The following is an 18,810-nucleotide window of genomic DNA, read 5'->3' as shown; positions in this document are numbered from 1 at the left end:
ATTCATGTTCACACAGAACGATTTTAAAATCAATTTAAATAATAACAAATTAGGAAAAAAGATTTAAAAAAAATACAGATTTCAGTATTCTGACACAGAACGATTTTAGAAGCAATGTATTGCTATTGTTAGTATGTTTCGTGCCTGCACCAAATAATAACAAATTAGAAGGAAAAAAAGATAACAAAAATACAGATTTCAGTATTCTGAGGCTCTGAGCCCCATTTATTTTCCTCGCGGGCGGCAAAAAAAGTCAGACATTGTACAATTTAAAAATAAAAACAATAATCGTGGCTTGATATTGAGTAATAAAATGTTTTAATGAACCACATAGCTTCCGGTCTTCCGGACAAAAAGACGTGTTGCAGGCACGAAACACACTACCAATAGAAATACATTGCTTTTAAAATCGTTCTGTGTGACACGAAAAAAATGGGAAAATCGTGTTGGTGAAAACGAATCAATAGATTACATTTATTTCGTGACTATTACTATTGGTAATACCAATGCTGATAAAGTAAACTATTTTATTTGAGTATTTGTGTCTGGAAGAAGGTACTGTACCCAGTTCCTATGTTCGGCAGTTATAGACTGAGCTTTCTTGTACAAGGGAATACAAAAATAAATAAAAAAACAATATGGACCATTACTGTATAATTATCCTTAAATTATGTTATACAATGCACATAATAAACAAGTACTGTATGGCATTTTGAAACATGATGTGCAACAATTTTTATTGTAATTTGTGTGCATTTTGTTGTTAATTAAAATGATGTTATGATTTATTTTTCAAAGGACATGTGCGTAGACTGAGAGGAAACCGTACAGAGGGTTTGTGTGCATTTTGACCGGGTGAGGACACTACCTACTGACTCAGCGATTACTGTAAGTAATATTCTTGTTTAAATAGACTTCTCTGTTTCATTTGTTCTATAATTGTTCTGTAGTTATTGTAGCTAAAACGGCGCTTTTGAGAGATTTTAAATGTCAGATCTGCTCAACTCAACCTGTTACACAGGTCTCAGTGGGTCACGCGCCTCAACCCTGCATTACAATAGGCAGGAACACTCTGCTGTCACCCATCAGTGGAAAATAGTTAACTAATTAGAGGGGCCTGGCCCCACAGCTGTGAGAACTCAGCAATCAGGTGTCCATCTTAGATAGCTCTTTCCTGAAGCGTCAGCTTCAGCGTCAGCCAGACAAAGACATTGACAAAGACACTTTGATTGAGCTAAGTATCGCTGGTTAGAGATGTCCCGATCCGATCACGTGATCGGGGATCTGAGCCGATTACGTGATTTTCAGAAGATCGGAATCGGGAGAAAAAAATCGGGGATCGGGATTTTATTTTTATTTTTTATAAATACTTTTTTTAAATGTTGTATTCAATGTTACAAAACAAAAATGACCATGTTCAAGTCTTAAAGTCATCCTGAGGCCTTAGTTTTGGTTTCAAATTACAGAACATCATGTATGTGTTGCTTCTTTGGGGCTTGTTTTCATAGACCTGGTTGCTTATTTCTCTCAAATCTGGCAACAGAGTGGGCAGGGCGCAGTGTCTAATTGTAGCAGTAAGCTAACGAGTACTGATAAGCTTTATCTTGTTTTTGATCCAATGCTGCACAACTGAACTGATCCAATGCTGCTGTGAAAAAAAGAAGCTATATCCATGTTGGATAGAATATCCAATTTAAATTAAAAAAATAACCTTAAGGGCAACTTGAATGCTTTTTTTCTTTTTTTTCTCTTAATGCATTGCATAAAGATCGAATTGGTAAAAATCGGTATCGGCAAATTGTCTAAATCAAATGATCGGATTCGGATCGGGAGCAAAAAAAGGTGATCGGGACATCCCTATCGCTGGTGTTTTATTTCATTTGGTTTTCTAACCCCTCATGCTATAATCATGTGTATTTTCTCCATTCCTGTTCATGTGTCTTCTCGCAATTATCACTGGCCCCGTGTATCTCCTAATCGATATAACCGGCCTGCTCTCCTCTATCCCACATGCTCCACTGAGATCCGACATCTAGTTTCAGGTGGCCTGTGGAACTGCCAGTCAGCTGTTCCTAAGGCTGACTTAATCTCTGGCTACGCTTCCCTGCAGTCTCTGGATTTCCTTGCTCTCACGGAGACCTGGATTACTCCATCCAACACATCCACCCCAGCAGCTCTCTCCACAGCATATTCCTTCTCCCATACACCCAGACCCACTGGCAGAGGAGGTTGTACTGGTCTCCTGCTCTCTCCCAACTGGAGCTTTCCCTCTTCAAGCTACTTATCTTCACTCCTTCCACCTTTGAATTCCATGCCGTCACAGTAACTCATCCTATACAATTAACCATTGTTGTTCTCTACCGTCCACCAGGCGCCTTGGGGGACTTCTTGGAGGACTTCTTGGAGGAATTAGATAATCTCCTCTCACACATCCCTGAAACTGGCCCTCCCGCTGTACTTCTCGGAGACTTCAACCTCCAGACAGGGAAGATATCTGAACTAACATCTCTGTTAACCACCTTTGCTTTCTCACTGTCTCCATCCCCACCAACTCATAACGCTGGCAATGTCCTTGATCTCATATTCTCAAGGAACTGCACTACTTCTAACCTCTCTGTAAACCCGCTCCACACATCCGATCACTTCTTCATTTCATTCTCTCTACCCCTTTCCAAACATAACAAACTAATCTCTTCTCATCCTGCACCTGTCCGCCGTAACCTTTGTTCCCTCTCCCCTTCTACCTTTGCCTCATCGGTGCTCTCAGCCCTCCCTTCCTCTGATTCGTTCCAACTCCTGCCTCCAAACTCTACTGCAGAAATTCTCCTGTCTACTCTCTCATCCTCTTTGGACTCTCTCTGTCCTCTCACATCTCGGCAGGCTCGTCAGTCCCCTCCTGCTCCCTGGCTAAATGACGCACTGCGTGCTAATAGAACCATCCTTAGGGCAGCAGAGCGGAAACGGTGGAAATCCAAACACCATGACCACCTCCTAACCTATCAGGCTCTCCTCTCCTCTTTCTCCGCTTCGATCTCTCATCTTTCAAGATAAGATCCAATCTTCCTATTCCAATCCCAAACAACTATTTTCAATCTTCTCCACCCTCTTGGACCCCCCCAAAGCCCCTTCCCCCTCCTCCCTTCGTTCAAGCGACTTTTTTAACTACTTTGAAAAAAAAAGGTTGATGATATTCGCTCTTCTTTTTCTGACTCACCTTTACTCACCGCTGGGTCACCAGACCCACCTTTCACCCACACACTAGCCTCCCTCTCCCCTCTCTCTCCAAGTGAGGTTCTTACCCTCGTTACCTCTGCCCGTCCTACCACCTGTCCTCTGGACCCTATCCCCTCAAACCTCCTTCAGACTATCGCTCCTGATATTCTACCGTTTCTCACCCATTTCATCAACACTTCTCTAACTTCTGGTCACTTTCCAAACAGTCTCAAGGAGGCAAGAGTAAACCCTCTCCTAAAGAAACCCACTCTCAACCCGTCTGATGTTATAAACTACAGGCCTGTCACTTTCCTCCTGTTCCTGTCAAAAAACACTTGAACGCGCTGTCTTTAAACGACTCTCCTGTTATCTCCATCAGAACAACCTTCTGGATCCGCACCAGTCTGGTTTCAAGGCAGGTCACTCAACAGAAACTGCTCTCCTTGCTGTCTCTGAGGAACTGCACACTGCTAAAGCAGCATCCCTCTCCTCTGTCATCATCCTTCTGGACCTGTCTGCTGCATTAGACACGGTGAACCATCAGATCCTCCTTTGCATCCTCCAAAGACTTGGAGTTTCAGGCACTGCACTTTCCCTCCACACCTCATACCTCAAAGACCGCACCTACAAGGTAACTTGGAGAGGGTCCGAGTCCGACCCTTGTCAATGAACTACAGGGGTCCCTCAGGGCTCTGTTCTTGGTCCCCTCCTCTTCTCCTTGAACATAAACTCGCTCGGATCTGTCATTAGCCCGCATGGTTTTTCATACCACTGCTACGCTGACCACACCCAATTAATTCTGTCCTTTCCCCGCTCAGAGACCCAGGTCGTCGCACGCATCTCTGCTTGTCTAGCTGACATGTCTCAGTGGATGTCTACTCATCACCTCAAGCTCAACAAGACTGAACTGCTTTTCCTTCCGGGAAAAGATTGTCCCACTCTTGACCTAACAATCAACGTCGGCACCTCTATTGTTTCCCCGACTCAGACTACAAGGAATCTGGGTGTGATCCTAGATAACAAACTGTCCTTCACTGCAAACATCGCTGCTGCAGATACACGCTTTACAACATCAGGAGGATACGTCCCCAGCTGACCCAGAAAGCGACGCAGGTTCTGGTCCAGCCTCTCGTCATCTCACGCCTAGACTACTGCAACTCCCTCCTGGCTGGTCTACCTGCATGTGCCATCCGACCTCTGCAGCTCATCCAGAATGCAGCGGCTCGTCTGGTCTTCAACCTTCCAAAATTCTCCCACACCACGCCGCTCCTCCGCTCCCTTCACTGGTTTCCGGTAACTGCTAGAATCCACTTCAAGACACTGGTACTTGCGTACCATGCTGCGAATGGATATGGCCCTTCCTACATCCAGGAAATGGTTAAACTGTACACCCCAGCACGTGCACTCCGCTCTGCATCAGCCAAACAGCTCGCTGCACCCGCACTGCGAGGGGGACCCAAGTTCCCATCAGCAAAAACATGTGGGTTTGCTATCCTGGCTCCAAAATGGTGGAATGAGCTCCCCATTGAAATCAGGACAGCAGATAGCTTGCACATCTTCCGGGGGAGACTGAAAACTCATCTTTTTCGACTCCACTTCGAGCGATAGAATTACTAACAAAGCACTTATATACTAATAAAGGGATGGCTTATCTAAATCCAGTTGAGTAGCACTTGAAATGTTTGGCTCTATGAAACCTGATGTACTTATATGATTCTGTTTTCTTCAAGGTTGTATCTTCCTGGTCGAATGTACTTATTGTAAGTCGCTTTGGATAAAAGCATCAGCTAAATGCAATGTAATGTAATGTCCTGTTTGTTGGAGGAACACCTCAAGGTTCTTGAATGGTCATCTTGGCTTGGCTCTGGTCACCCTAATGGACTGCTTGGATGCTTGTTCAAGAATATACACAAAGCTTTTCCAGTCTGAATAGATACCATTTACCAAGTCTTTCATTTATGTCTGAGAAAAGCTTGTGTTTAAATATGTGTATCAGTCATACTAAACAGTCACTATAAGTCCTGATTTTCTTCATGTGTGAATAAAATGTTTTGCTTGGTTCTGTTGCATCTTAATTTGCATTTCATGTGAACATTTTTATAAATGTTAGGAACTCATTAATAAATGGGAATGTGTTTTACACTTTACAATAAGGCTCCCTTTCGGCAGCTATAAATGTTAGTAACTCATTCATAGATGGTCATAAGAGATGCCAAGAAACATCAAGATGGAAGGGGGGAGAATCAACTCAGTGAACAACAGAAAGCAAGGATGCTGGCTGATGAAGAATACAAGGTAAGCTAGGTAACCAATATAAGGCTTAGCAGTACAGATAAATGTGGGCTCACTATTTGGCAAGCAACCGGTCACAGTTGCCCTGTTTATCTCATGTCTTTATAAATCATTTTAATAAAGTGTTCACAACCTAATTAATAAATGAATTACAAACTATTCATAATCCCTTTATAAGGGTAGTCTTATTGTAAAGTGGTACCAAGAGTTATTATAGTGTCTCTGAAAATGACAACTTTTGTATCGATTACTCAAACTGTGTTTACCTTGAATTATTAAAGAAAACTTAGTTTTTCTTGCACTCCTAACGGTACAATACTGCCAAACATATGCATTTTCACTAAAATCATACTATTTTAAACACTTTGGGTTCTGACAAACTCACAGTGCACCTGTGAAAGCGAGACTATTTACGCAAAAGGCTTTAGCAAAAATGCATGTGCAGGTAAAGTCCAGTAAATTCATCAAGATTTTTCTGTTTTTGGATTCTTCGTTCAGTGTGGAGGTATTTCAGAAAAAAATGGTTTTCTTAAAGAATTCAAGGTTAAACTGGGGGGTGAATAATATATATTGAAATAATGGTTTTGCGTATGAAGTATTCTTCAAGCCTGATCTTTTTTTTCAAGTGTCTCCATAGTGAAAAAACGTTGCCCACTCACGCATAGACTTCTCCTTCAGTGAACCCTGGGACGTCCTCCTCTGAGGCTGGCAGGAGCCTGGGCTTCGACACTCCGGACCCTCAGGTAAGGATGAAGAGCAAGGTAACTGAGATTCCCAGGGGTCTGTGTTTGTGTAAAGAGAGGACAAAGGGAAAGGCAGATCGAGGCTAAGAGCTGCGTGGAGAGGACGACATACTGTTGTGACAGAATTAGGCTTTTCTGTCTGATCCTGCAAAGAAGTCCTGATGCCATTTAGACATTCAAACTCACAGTCACCTGCAGATGTGTGACAGTTCAAATTCAGCATTGTTTCCTGCTCATTGTCTGTCCTGTGGCAGCGGTTCTGCATGTCATTCAGTTCATTCAGTGTGTGTCTGAAACAATTCAGGGGCCGGGCATGTGTAGTGCATTGTGCTTCTGGAATAGCAGGGGGCCTCGGAGAGCCAAGACAGTTTAGTTTAGGAGTCACTGGTGGCTCTAGCTCAATAAAGGCCAATGTCTCCTGCTGGCACACTGCTACATGCTTGTGGCGGCACGGGTGGAGCAAAGTCCTGTCCTCTTGGGCCTCGCTCAGAGCCTGGGACTCCCCCGAGCCAGGGATCCACATGCTGGGACTCTCTCCTCTGCAGCGAAAAGCGTGAAGGTGAGGTTGGAAGTCAGGAAAAGGTGAGAATCCATACCCAGGAAGCATGGCTGAACAAACACATGGGAGCTGCAAAAGAAGAGAGGGAAAATAAGTGTTCAGTGTTTTACTAAAAACGCTTGTCTGTTCCAACCGGCCCCTACTTCACAGGCTCTTTATTATGGTTTTGTTTGATTTATTAATACTTCATTTAAATGCATATTTAGGAAATCAATGACATTTCTTTAAATGTATCAGTGTATTCCTTGATGGAAATAAATTAAACCCTTTAAAGAATATAAAAAAACAATGATGTCACAATAACCTTAACAATTTACATTAATACTGTAGGTTTAAAAAAGGGTGATTTAATTATAATAAACACTTATACATACAGCCTTATTTAAACACTAAAGCTATTCTAGGAGTACACTCATTTCCTAGTAAACAGATTATAAGTAGTTGAGGCAAAAATTAATCAAATCCTGGAATAAATGAAAGACCTGTTCACTAACACCAGCTGTGTAGGTGAGGAGACTGGATTTTAATTACCTCTATGTATTTTGTAAATGCTTCTAAATCGAAGACACCTTTCTGAGATTACTATTTTAATATTGGTTTAAAATATTGTTTTTAATTGCCATCTTTCATCAGCTTTGAAGATTCAAAGTTCATATAGACAAAATGGTTAAGGAGGGTTGAACATCAAAACCGTCTTACACTAGCCACATTTGGTGGACTGGACACATTTTACTGTTGGCAACTTGGCTCAGTGATGCTGTTACACATTAAGTTCAGTTATAATTAACAGTTAGTAGTGTTGTGTTCGTTAAATAAACCACTCAGACAGCCGGTTGATTTTTAACTGAAGGAGTTGGTGGAGGAATGGCTTCCTCTATTGGCTTCAGTTCGTTTTGTGATTAATATCATATATAAAATGTAAGATGTTTAAACACACAAACTGAGCAGACACTCCTGGAAATAGAAAGGCGGACCATGAAACTACCGGAACGTGCAGGAAGTTGCCCAGTGACACGCACACACGCAAACACACGCACACACACTGAAGTCTAGTGTAGCGTCTCCTGATCTGTTTCTTCCTGCTCTAATTAAAGACCTCATATAGCATTCAGCCCCTGTACTTAACACCTAGATACACACACACACACACACACACACACACACACACACACACACACACACACACACACACACACACACACACACACACACACACACACACAAACACAAACACACACACAGGAAGAGAGCACATCCTCAGCACTCTCACCTTTCACCTGTGATCCATACTCATCCATCACTCTGGCTGTTGGTGTAGCTTCCTGTCAGTTGACGTTAGCTAGCAAAGCTCTTAGAGAAACCTAGCAGTGGATCATAAAGTTAGCTCTCATGACTGTTCACACACACACACACACACACACACACACACACACACACACACACACACACACACACACACACACACACACACACACACACACACACACACACACACACACACACACACACACACACACACACACACACACACACACACACACACCACCCTCCTGCTTCCTGAAAAGATAATCCTTAACTTTGAAATACTTCAAGTGCAGTAAAAAGCGACACTTCACAAAAAACGTTTTAGTTGATAATATCGTTAATTTACATGTCAAACAACTTCTACGTTTTGCACGCCCGAGTCTTCCTCAACCATTGTGTTTTCTTGGAGCAGTAAGCTATCAATTGTAGCATTTAGCCTATGAATTAGCCTCAATAGCAAAGCCACAATAGCTTTTTTTTAAGTTGATATCCGGTCTGAATGTCAGGTTTTAACTGTGTATCTGTTTTTTTTTATTTGTTAAGAGGGTACAGACAATCACTCACACACAAAGGCACACTGCTGTCATTTAGCCACTCCCCCTTTTATGTAGAAGAGGTTATTTGTAGTCCCTCCAGAAAGTTGTAGACTGGATTCACTGCACAATAGGTAAGCTTAGCCACATTAGCTTAGAAAAGGTAGCTATGTTTGCCCCCATGCCATACATCACAGCAGTTCATTCTTGACCTTGTGAACATCATTCGATAAAAACACATTAAACTCAGCAGCTTTTAGGGAGTTTTTGTCATATCACAAGTTGTTGATCTGACTTGCAGTAGATGTTCACATTCCCACATTTCTGAGCACTTTAAACATCTAGTCCGTGTTCAAATTTGAATCTTCACAAATAGTAAACAAAAATTATTTATTTATTTGTAAGCTGTTGCTAAAAGCAGTAGTAACACTCTCTGTTTTTCTTCTCTGTGAGCAACTCTACCATTATTTTTGTGTGTTGCATTTTGGGACAATACGACCAATTTGTACTGTAACTGTAAAGTGTGCAATGTGGGGCAAGAGAATGTCACACTAGGTGAATGTAAAAATGTTTTTGTAACTAGTGTTTAACTCTACTCATCCTGACACATTGTAAATCTTTATGATATCCGTATATTTTACATCATAGTAAGTAGCATCAAATTAAAGTGTACACTTGTACTTTACATGAACTTAGAAGCATCTCTTATGACGGCATACTTCAAGGTTTTTCTTGGCAGTATAACTTTGTTTATCAAGATTGGAGATTCACAGACTTGAAATAATAGTTTACCTTTCTTTTCTTTATCGAGCGCATTTGGGTTGTATGCTGTGAATATGAGGCTGTTGAAAAGCCACACCTGCTCCTGTGGCAACGGCAGTCAATCCTATCTCTCTCACACACATACGTTTGCATCCATGTACACACACACACACACACACACACACACACACACACACACACACACACACACACACACACACACACACACACACACACACACACACACACACACACACACACACACACACACACACACACACACACACACACACACACACACACACACACACACACACACACACACACACACACACACACACACACACACACACACACACACAAATGGTTACCTGTTCCCTGATGCAGACAAAGGCAGCCTTTCTGTGTGTACCTGCAGGCCAGGCTGTCCCGAGCACAGGACACCTGAGAGGGTGTGGGAACTGCTTATACTGATCCACTCATATAGTGCAGCTACTGAGCCATATAAACACATGCAGACCCCTGCTGCATACTGACACAAGTTTATTAATGGTGTCTGGATGTGATTATTGGCTGGTTATACTGTAATCCAGCTGGAGATGTAAAATGTTAACCAAACTTTACATCTGCCGTCTCTCCTATCAGATTAAATACAATTGATATCCTTGTCTGCAGTTTCGTGTTTTGCAAAAAACATATATTAGTTTCCATGATTACCTTGTCTTTCAATGCTATCCTAATGAACCAATGTTCATATAATCCTCCATCAACAGCCAAGTCATCATAAATCAATTGTAGAAAATTAGCTATCTGCTCATTTCATCAAGAAATCTCAAAGATCCCAAAAACTGACAATAAACCTCACCAACACATTTATCAAAACATGAAAGAATCCGATTACTTGCACTGCACATTCCTCACGCTGATACAATTATACCACGCTATTAACATTTCAATTCCAAAGACGTGTAATTTCCCTTGTCACAGCAGGGTGTTATTTGTGACTGTTATGGACTTTGCTGCCAGTTTTCCCCCTGTAATTTCACTAGGCTGCTCTAAGACGCCATGTCTGCATACAGCACTTAATGAATGGCACCGTGGTATGCCTTTAATGCCAGCAGCCGTACTAGGAGCATTTCTAATTGCGATATATTTCATCCTGAGGGTCTCAGGATAATCCTTCAAAGGAGTGTTTCAGATACATTTGAGCATAATATGGAGTGCAGATTGAGCTTCATGAAGGAGCCCAATGTTGTGTAATCGCATAATTAGATTAAGTTTGCTGTTTGCCAGGGGCGAGAGGAGAGTGTTAAACATGGATTCCCTGTTTGTGGTTCATGGAGGTGAAGAAAAAAATGTCTACACTGTTTACTTCGTAGGTAACACTGCTTTATTAAAGAAGTAGTTTGAAAGGTTTCAGAAGGCTAAATGATCCTAATATATCCGTGCCGTTTTTTTTTTTAGAGGTGTGTGTCATTGTGGGTTTTACCGTTAATAAATAACTCAATGAATATCTGATGAGATGTTTTAGCCTGAAAACAGCAATCTACTTTGTTAGGTATTTTCTTTGGTTAGACATCAATATATTGTTGAACCATCAACAGGAACCTTTCCAAGACGAGTTTGAACTACAATATGCACACTTTGCAAATTATTAGGTTGTGGTTATCTGAAGCCGTTTGGTCTCATTTTGAAACGAAGAATCTGCACACTGTATCAAGGCATGATTAGGCACGATGTGAGTATCGTTTTTGTTATCTTTGCCACCAATGGGTTAATTAAACAAGATTCAACTTCTTTGTAGAAGGGAAGAGACAGAAACTTGGCGAAGATCTCCACACTAAGGTTTCACCTTTATAGATTGCAGTGCCTAATTTTTTGAACAAATCATTCAATTCAGAACATTTTTTTAAGATGTAGAAATTCATTACAACGTGAACGGAATATCAATAGCCTTACGGTTTAATTGTGCCAAACCAAGTTTACATGTGTATGTCTCCTCCCTCAAGAAGTCAAAGATTGGCACTAACTGTTCATGAAGTAAGATTTAGATCTGAACATAGTGGATGTTTAACAGAATGAAACTAAGCTTGTGAGATAAAATCTTGGTTTGCCACGACAGAAACGTTGTTAAAAGCCCAGTATTCTGTTATATGGCACATGTATGGCACCCAAAAATTCAAAACTGTTTTCGTCTTGACAACCTTTTTAACCTCCCTACTTACCTTTCCGGCGGCGCAAACATGGAAGTGGGGCAACACATATTTGTGCACTCTGATGCCAAAGCTTTGTTTCTCAGTAGTTTGAACAGTGACGTAAAAAATGAGTAACCAAGTAAATCAGAGCTTTTTATTCAATATTAAAAAGCAGGGGCCATAATATTTTGGTTCAAGAAAAAAGCTCCATTGTCATAAGTCAAATCAAACAAATAGCAACTATAGCAAATGGTTATAGTAACTACTGGCCACAGATGTGAGGTCAAAAACATGACGTGTAGTGGTTTGCTGTGTTGAGGTTTGTGTGACTCAAATCTGGATATCCAAGCAAAAAGGAACGTTTTGTAAATCATAGCTTGCGTCCCCTTCCCCCGCTCAGAGTTTCTCTCCATGGGCGCAGGCCCGGTGTGTTTGGTCAGACAGACTGGAGTGTCCTGACAGTGTGGTGTGAGCAGCTCATGTGTGTTTGTGAGATCGCAGTTTAACTCGGTCACATCGAACCTCTAATTGCCAGGCAGCAGACTAAAGAGCCTGGCATTGTCTGCCGAGACAAGACATGACAGCATTCAGCGTCACTTGTGGGAAAACCACCCTACAGCTCTCCGTGTTTTTGTGAAATTTTCTATTCGAACATTGCCAACTAAAATAACTTTTTTTAAACAAATGTTTGTGTTTGACATTTTTGTGCCATAATTATCTTGTCTTTACTGAATGATGCAGCAGGCTGTGAAGCAGTTGTGGAAGATGTATTCAGGTATATGAATAAAAGTAACAATAGCACAGGGTAAACTACTGTTACAAAGAAAAACCCTGCTTTCAAAGTGTTAGAAATTGGACTATAATTGTTGCTGTATTAATGTGTGGCTGCTGATTAGTTTCATCTGTATAATGATGTGTTAGGAATTTTGTATTGAGAATTGGAAGTAACTCAAGCAGTTTGAAAAATGTAGTAGTGTAAAAAGCAACATTGTTCCTGCTTAGATATAGTGGAATAGAAGTATAAAGTAGCATACATTAGATTACTTCACTAAATTACTTAAGCAATTGTACACAATTACTTTCCACCACTGATGTGTAGCCTCTAAAAATGCTCTTTAAAAAGTATTTTTGCATTCTTGTGCTGGTTCCAATCCAGGTGTTCTGATGCAAATGATGATGTGTAGACACACAAACAATCAAGGGGCAACTAGGAACTTGTTGTCAAAGTTCAGACACTATGCTAAATATTTGTTGCTTGTTTGAGGTTGCCAGGCATCTTGTTAATGAATGATGTGGTTTTGTATTAGACAGCTACACATACAGTATCTCCCATAAGTCTCCCATTATGATCAGCAGTTGCAAAGTGATTTTTACTCCAACCAGCTGATCCACAAAACTTGATAACCCATTTTCTTTCTGCAGCTTTTCAAATGAACACCTGAAACAACTGGATGGGAAGCCAAAAGGTGTCTTCTTGGTATTTGAATGGGCTTCATATAAATCTCTCAATCAAAATAAGCTCAGCAGCGAGACTCGGATTCCAATCAGCGAAAGCGCTCCAGATGTCAAAGTGAAGCATTAAGCTGCATTTTGGGGAAATCAGACGGCTGAATGGTGTAAGAACGGTTGAGTAAATTAAGGTCAGGGAGTTTGTTGGTATCCGTTCCTCTTCTCTCCTCCAGCCACTGAGACAGGTGAGCACCCCAGAGGCTATTCGGGAGGCGGGTGGAGGTTACCCAAATGTTTACACGCGGTGCAGGCCCTCCTAATCCTCCTCTGCAGCCTCAGGGCAACCTAATCCGCGACCTTCGGAGACACAACGAAGATGAACACTGACAATCTGGCCTGCAATCACACACAACTCTGACACTCACAAGGCCCAGATGACTGTGTGTCTGCAATCTGTTTTTGATTGAAAGCGACAAGACGTGGAGAGGCCTTCGCTGACCTCCTCACCCGCTGGGATTCCCTCGAACTTAAAACGGACAAACAGCAAACTCTCGTTTAAAAGCCTGAGAAAATGGCGACCATGTCACACGTAAACGTCAAGACTTTTGGACCTTTAACCTCCCCTCCCCCGTTTCCCTCTGCCATCATAACAACTGCAGATAGGACTCACAGCCAGGATAGTAAAGGCACAAAGGAACTATTGACAAACTTATGGAAATAACCTTGTGTAATTATGGTGCTTTGTCATAAGTCGCAAAAGCTACCGAGTGGATGGAGGGCCAAGGATCCAACGCGCTGTAAATCCAGAAAATCTCATAATCAGTACCCTGTGAGAGGTGATATTTATCTGTGTGAGACTCTAAGAAAAGGAGTGCTGATATAGGATGTTTTTTCAGGTTACCAGGACATATGAAAGTCAATCCATCATCAAAAATGAAGTGTTACAAATAACTCAACTACCATTTTATATTTCATACAGCTGTAATCTTTTTTTACTATTTTATGTGAACAGCTAGTATGAAGTGTATCAAAGGACGGCATACTTACACTTTAAGTCCCGCAAGTAAGGGTTATGTTTGCTGTAATTTAGTCGCTGAATTTTTCTTTTTTAATGAACATCCCAATATTACAGAGCCCAGGGTGATGTCTTTTTTAAGAAGCAATTCCTGAGCAAATGGCAACTTTTTTTGGCAATTTAGGTTAAAAAACAACATCAAGATTTATAGGGTGAGAATGGTGATTTTCTATATTTCTTTTGTGCTAAACCCTTCCCATGAAATTACCAAAAACCCAATCGTCTATGGCATAGAGCTCCATTGTTGTCCAAAAACGCTTCGCATCAATGCACACACTGTTGCAGTGGAGACATTTTCCTTCATTACCATGAAAACACACTGTACATTATTTTCAGTCAATCCTCCAAACAACATCCTGCTGCTGTACATACTCCAAAGAGCACATCATGTGTATTACTCCGCAACCAAAAGTAGTACTAGAAAAATGCCAATATACATAAAAAACAACAGCAGTTTAAGGGAACTATTCAGCCTTTATCCAAAGTGAATCTTAGTTTGTGATGCTTTTATGTTGTTAGTAGGAACCAACCGAAGACAGAGTAGGGATGAAGCAAGTATTAAGGGACGGTCTTATGCATTGTTGATTTTGTGGGACTTAAGGAAACATATAATATCCCAACCTCCTCCTTTAACAGCTTGAGTCGGTCATAAATCAAAAGTGTGCAGATTAAGCAATTATATTATTATATATAGAAGCTTCGTAGTGATTAACATAAAAAAAGGAGTGCCATTCATGTCTCTGCTGTAGTTTCCTTCCAGGTTTTTAAATTCCTGGTTGAAATTCATTAAAAAAGAAGACGTGTTGGTTGGCTGTAGTCAAACTGTCAATCAAGCACTTTGATTCAAATGTGATCCTTCACCACTGGGCTCTCGAGAGGCTGACCCACTTTACAACAAATTGCTGATACATTCAGCTGCTCCTATGTTTACTCGCGCTCCCTTCCTCTCTGTGTTTATAGCCCTCTGCTCCACTTTTCCCCCAGCTGTGCACCAGCAGTTTCTCCTCACCCCTCACCCTCCTTCTCCTGCACCCTACTTCTTAATTTTATTATGTGGACAGGTACAGACAAGCCGTCCACTGGCTGAGCTGCTCGTTGTTTTGAAACGTGATCTTCTAAAAGTGGAACACAGCTGAACAACTGACCATCCAGAAATGATTCCACTTTAGCTCAGAGCTAAAGCTAAACAACTCTTCAAAACAAACTCTGAACAGCAGCAGCGTTATCAAGATTAACTTCATGAATTAAAAGAAAGCTAAACGACTGAAAACAAAGTTGCTTTTGTTTCCAGAACAGCAAGAGGCAAAGAAAACCCACATTTTTTAAAGCAAAGAAGCACCTTCTGATCCAGAGAATTATAATCTCGCATGAGTACTAATGTGAAACACACACAGCATCTTATTGGCCCAAGTCACAATAACCTGCGGCTGCAGTGATAGACAGGTGTGCAGATACTCAGCCGGGGCCGTGCTCAGCACAGATCGCCTCTGGGCTCCAGTTTCGGCTGTTTCAACCTTCATGCATGGGCCAAGTATTCTCTGACACGCAGATTAACCAATAAGTGACAGAGCCTGTTCACTGCTGCCTTAAAAGTGGGGTAGAGCTCTTTGTTTATCTTAGAAAATCAACTTATCTTAAACAAATCAAAGCAGCCACATTAGGGTATTATTATTAGGTGAATGCACAGGGTTTTACTCAGTAGGTGGTCTCTTTTATAGCCAAGACAAGTTCACGTCCAACTTTAGAGATACAATTCCACATTCCCCGGATGACTCGCACGCTCATTCCTCTGAAATTGACCACTAAATCGAGTCAGGCGACAAACAAAGCAGCTCCACTATGCACGTGAAGTAGCAAGGGCTGCTATTATGGGCTATTAAGGACGCTGCAATTTTGCACGCAAGTTTTGCACACAAGTTTTGGAAAGTGACAGGCCCTCCTCGAACAATTGGTATCACTGATGCTTAAAGTGCAGGTTTCTTTTTATTCAATGATGCCTAAGTGATGGAAAGAAAAAAGTTAAGTGCAAACACTGTAAGACGCAAAGGTGCCATTTGCATTATAGGTTGTAGGAAAAGAGCCTGGATGTACAAAGAGAAATGGATACAGAATTGGAGGTGGGGCCTCCCCGTAGGTTCATTCCTATGAGCATTGCTCAGTGACACAGGAAGCCAAAAATGGCCTGACTTGAGGACAAGAATGTCAGTATGATCTGGGATCTGGACTCAGAGAGCATGCGCATCTGCGTGGCCTATTATGCTTTTTGGGGTGTTCCCTTTTTGGGTGTGTAACATAGGTATTTTTGCATGTAAATGGTCTGCAGAGGCTGAAATCCAACAGTTCTCTCCAGATGGAGTTTCTCCCCAACACTCCTGAAATGCCCACATTAGACTCCTTTGTTTACTTCTCTGACATAGTAACATCACTATGTAGCACTCGTGCTTCTATTGGTTAGCACTTTGCATGTGTGGCTAAGGGACAGGACATCTCTAGTGGTTGACCAATCACAACAGAGCCGGCCAGCTAACCAATCAGAGCAGACTGACATTACAATACATTATAGAGCATAATGTATCCTCTTTAAGCCACGCCTCCACTGGATTCGGCTTGAAGCACTTTTTATGACTTTTAGGACACAATGGTTTATATTATGGCTATTCAAGAGTTAGTACTGGGTAGCTAGCTAAGTCAATGGTAAAAAGTAATTCAATGACTGGCATGGAAGTTGTAATATCACAGTTTGGCCAACTAAAGTTTCGGCTCACTTCCTGGGGGCTTTGAGAAAAGGGTAAGGTGTGGCATCCTGGGACGCTTCCCCACACCATATGCATATGCAGACAGTGGCTGTCTGGGAGGCAGGTGATGGGGCAGGTGCTCTCCAGACATATGGGGGGAGGGAGGAAGTAGGATGAGGGATGGGCCATGTGGTGAGTTATAAACCTGTGTGTGATATGAGCAGACAAGCAGGGAGGCGTGTGGTGCAATGGAATAGTGCGTTGGTGTTCAGATCAGGGGAGCACAGGTTCAAACCCCACTGCAGTCAGCATGTCGTTGTGTCCCTGGGGAAGACACTTCACCCCAAATTGCTCCTGTGGGGATTGCCCACAGTATTGAGTATTTTAGACGCTTTGGATAAAAGCGTCTAACAAGTAACATGTAATGTAATGTAACATGCAGAGAAATTAAATGTACAGGAATATGCTCGCAGGACATTAACTCAGCTAAATCACAATCATAAATCTTATTTTTTCCCTCAGTGTTATGATTTTTCAGAAAAACTGTTATCAGAAGTCAGCCATCGCACAGGGGATCTCCAGCCTATAATAAAGTGTAGTAAAACAGTTCAAGGTCCTGATTTATGCTGCTACACGTCCGCCCAATGTGCAGGTGGTGCGTTCCAGTCCAGACATACCGTAGTAAATCAGATAATCCAAGAAAACACCCACAGCTGTCTATTTGCAGCCAAAATATTTACCTACAGACTCTCAGTACAAACAGCAGCAGTCAACTGGCATGACAATACACTGAGTCATCGGGACGGCAGACAGAAAGGGCAGCCATCACCTCAGCCCTGATGGAGTTTGGAAGATGTCCAGAAAAAAGTCTGGAAGCTGGAAGGGCTGTAACCACACATTACTTTTATTATTTATTAACTGTTGACTATTTATTAATCGTCATTTGTTTTGTTAATAAAGCGTCAACGGAATGTAGTCACAAATCAACTTCACAGAACCAAACAGTGTGTCCCCAGGTGTTGTGCTTTACATCGACCAAGAGTCCAATTACGCAAACATATTGTGTTTACAATGATATGTAAGACTGTAGGTGCCAAGATAATAGAATATTAGAATTGTTTCCCTTTTTCTGCTTGAAAAATGTATGAAAAGATGAGCTGATTATCAAAATATTTTCCTCTCAGTTAATCAAATAACCATTTTAGGTCTAGCTGGTAATGGGTTACAGAAATGTGTCACAACTGGCATGCTGAGAAGAAGTACCCGGCTGCTGTAAGTCATAAATGCGCTGTTGCTTAACCCTTGTGAAGTTGTGTAAACGCTCAGTTGTATGCTCCACATGAGTTAACCATAAAAGAAAAAGAAAACCACTGGCTATTGCCTCCAGGAAACCGATCTACATACACTCCTCTTTTAACTACCTGAGGCTCTGTCAGGTGTTCTTAGGCTAAAGCGTCCCTTGAAAAGGAGAACAGCCGTGTACAGTTTTTTAACAACCCCTCATCCGACATACTGCAGACATGCACTTACCTGCCCCGCTCTGCAACAGCTCACTGCTGCACTGTAACCATCACAATCAAGGCTCACCTCAGTGTGCACTCGCCTAGGGAGCTGCAGGAAACATTCATCGATGCAAGCAGCAAAGACTTCCAACTGAATATATGAATAGTGAGGAAAATCATCCCACTGGCAGGACATGTGCATACACTTATGTTTGGTTTTGTGTTTCATGAAAGAGAGAACAATGGTAAAACAGTCAGATTTAATCCTGTAGTCCAATGCATTGCACATGCATGTGTTGAAGTGATGTGTTTAAAAAGCTTGATTTGTTAGTCAGATAAAACAATTTGCAGGCAAACAGCAGTCCTGATAAATGTTTCATGCTCTCTGAAACCTAGCTTTGTTTTCAGATGCTGTCAGATAAATGCAGTGCACCTGACAACCTGCAG

The 18,810-nt window shown here is 41.6% G+C and overlaps 2 protein-coding genes across 4 annotated transcripts in view; one reads left to right on the top strand and one right to left on the bottom strand.

Moving 5' to 3' along the window:
- arhgef19 (Rho guanine nucleotide exchange factor (GEF) 19) overlaps positions 1-18,810 on the bottom strand; it is a 34,129-nt gene that overhangs the window by 15,080 nt on the left and 239 nt on the right. The window contains exons 1-2 of one of the 2 annotated variants that reach the window (XM_079679046.1): positions 8,078-9,667; positions 6,165-6,876 (exon numbers count right to left, since the gene is read on the bottom strand). In XM_079679046.1, the coding sequence (XP_079535172.1) occupies positions 6,165-6,855 (691 nt within the window). In that variant the 5' untranslated portion in view covers positions 6,856-6,876; positions 8,078-9,667. Of the gene's footprint in view, positions 1-6,164; positions 6,877-8,077; positions 9,668-18,810 lie in introns of those variants that run through there. The other variant, XM_079679045.1, reaches the window with a different exon arrangement.
- LOC307037860 (uncharacterized protein) lies at positions 799-5,273 on the top strand. 2 transcript variants are annotated; one of them, XR_013807793.1, is made up of 3 exons: positions 799-2,228; positions 2,372-3,844; positions 4,032-5,273. XR_013807793.1 is itself a non-coding variant. In XM_079679048.1 (2 exons), the coding sequence occupies exons 1-2, from the start codon at positions 1,910-1,912 to the stop codon at positions 3,049-3,051; spliced, it is 999 nt and encodes a 332-aa protein (XP_079535174.1). In that variant the 5' UTR covers positions 799-1,909; the 3' UTR covers positions 3,052-5,273. The 2 variants fall into 2 exon arrangements, 1 of the variants encoding a protein (XP_079535174.1); XM_079679048.1 differs by having other exon boundaries at positions 2,372-5,273.

Source organism: Notothenia rossii (assembly GCF_949606895.1).
Source record: "Notothenia rossii genome assembly, chromosome: 4".
In the NCBI taxonomy this organism is placed as follows: domain Eukaryota; kingdom Metazoa; phylum Chordata; class Actinopteri; order Perciformes; family Nototheniidae; genus Notothenia; species Notothenia rossii.
Note: the sequence above shows the minus strand (reverse complement) of the source record. Positions and strands in the feature narration are given on the sequence as shown.

Bases quoted from the DNA above. Each gene is read 5' to 3' on its own strand.
- LOC307037860 (XM_079679048.1), top strand. From the start codon at position 1,910: ATGTGTATTTTCTCCATTCCTGTTCATGTGTCTTCTCGCAATTATCAC. The intron at 2,229-2,371 runs GTTGTACTGGTC...ACCGTCCACCAG, and splicing joins CAGACCCACTGGCAGAGGAG to GCGCCTTGGGGGACTTCTTG.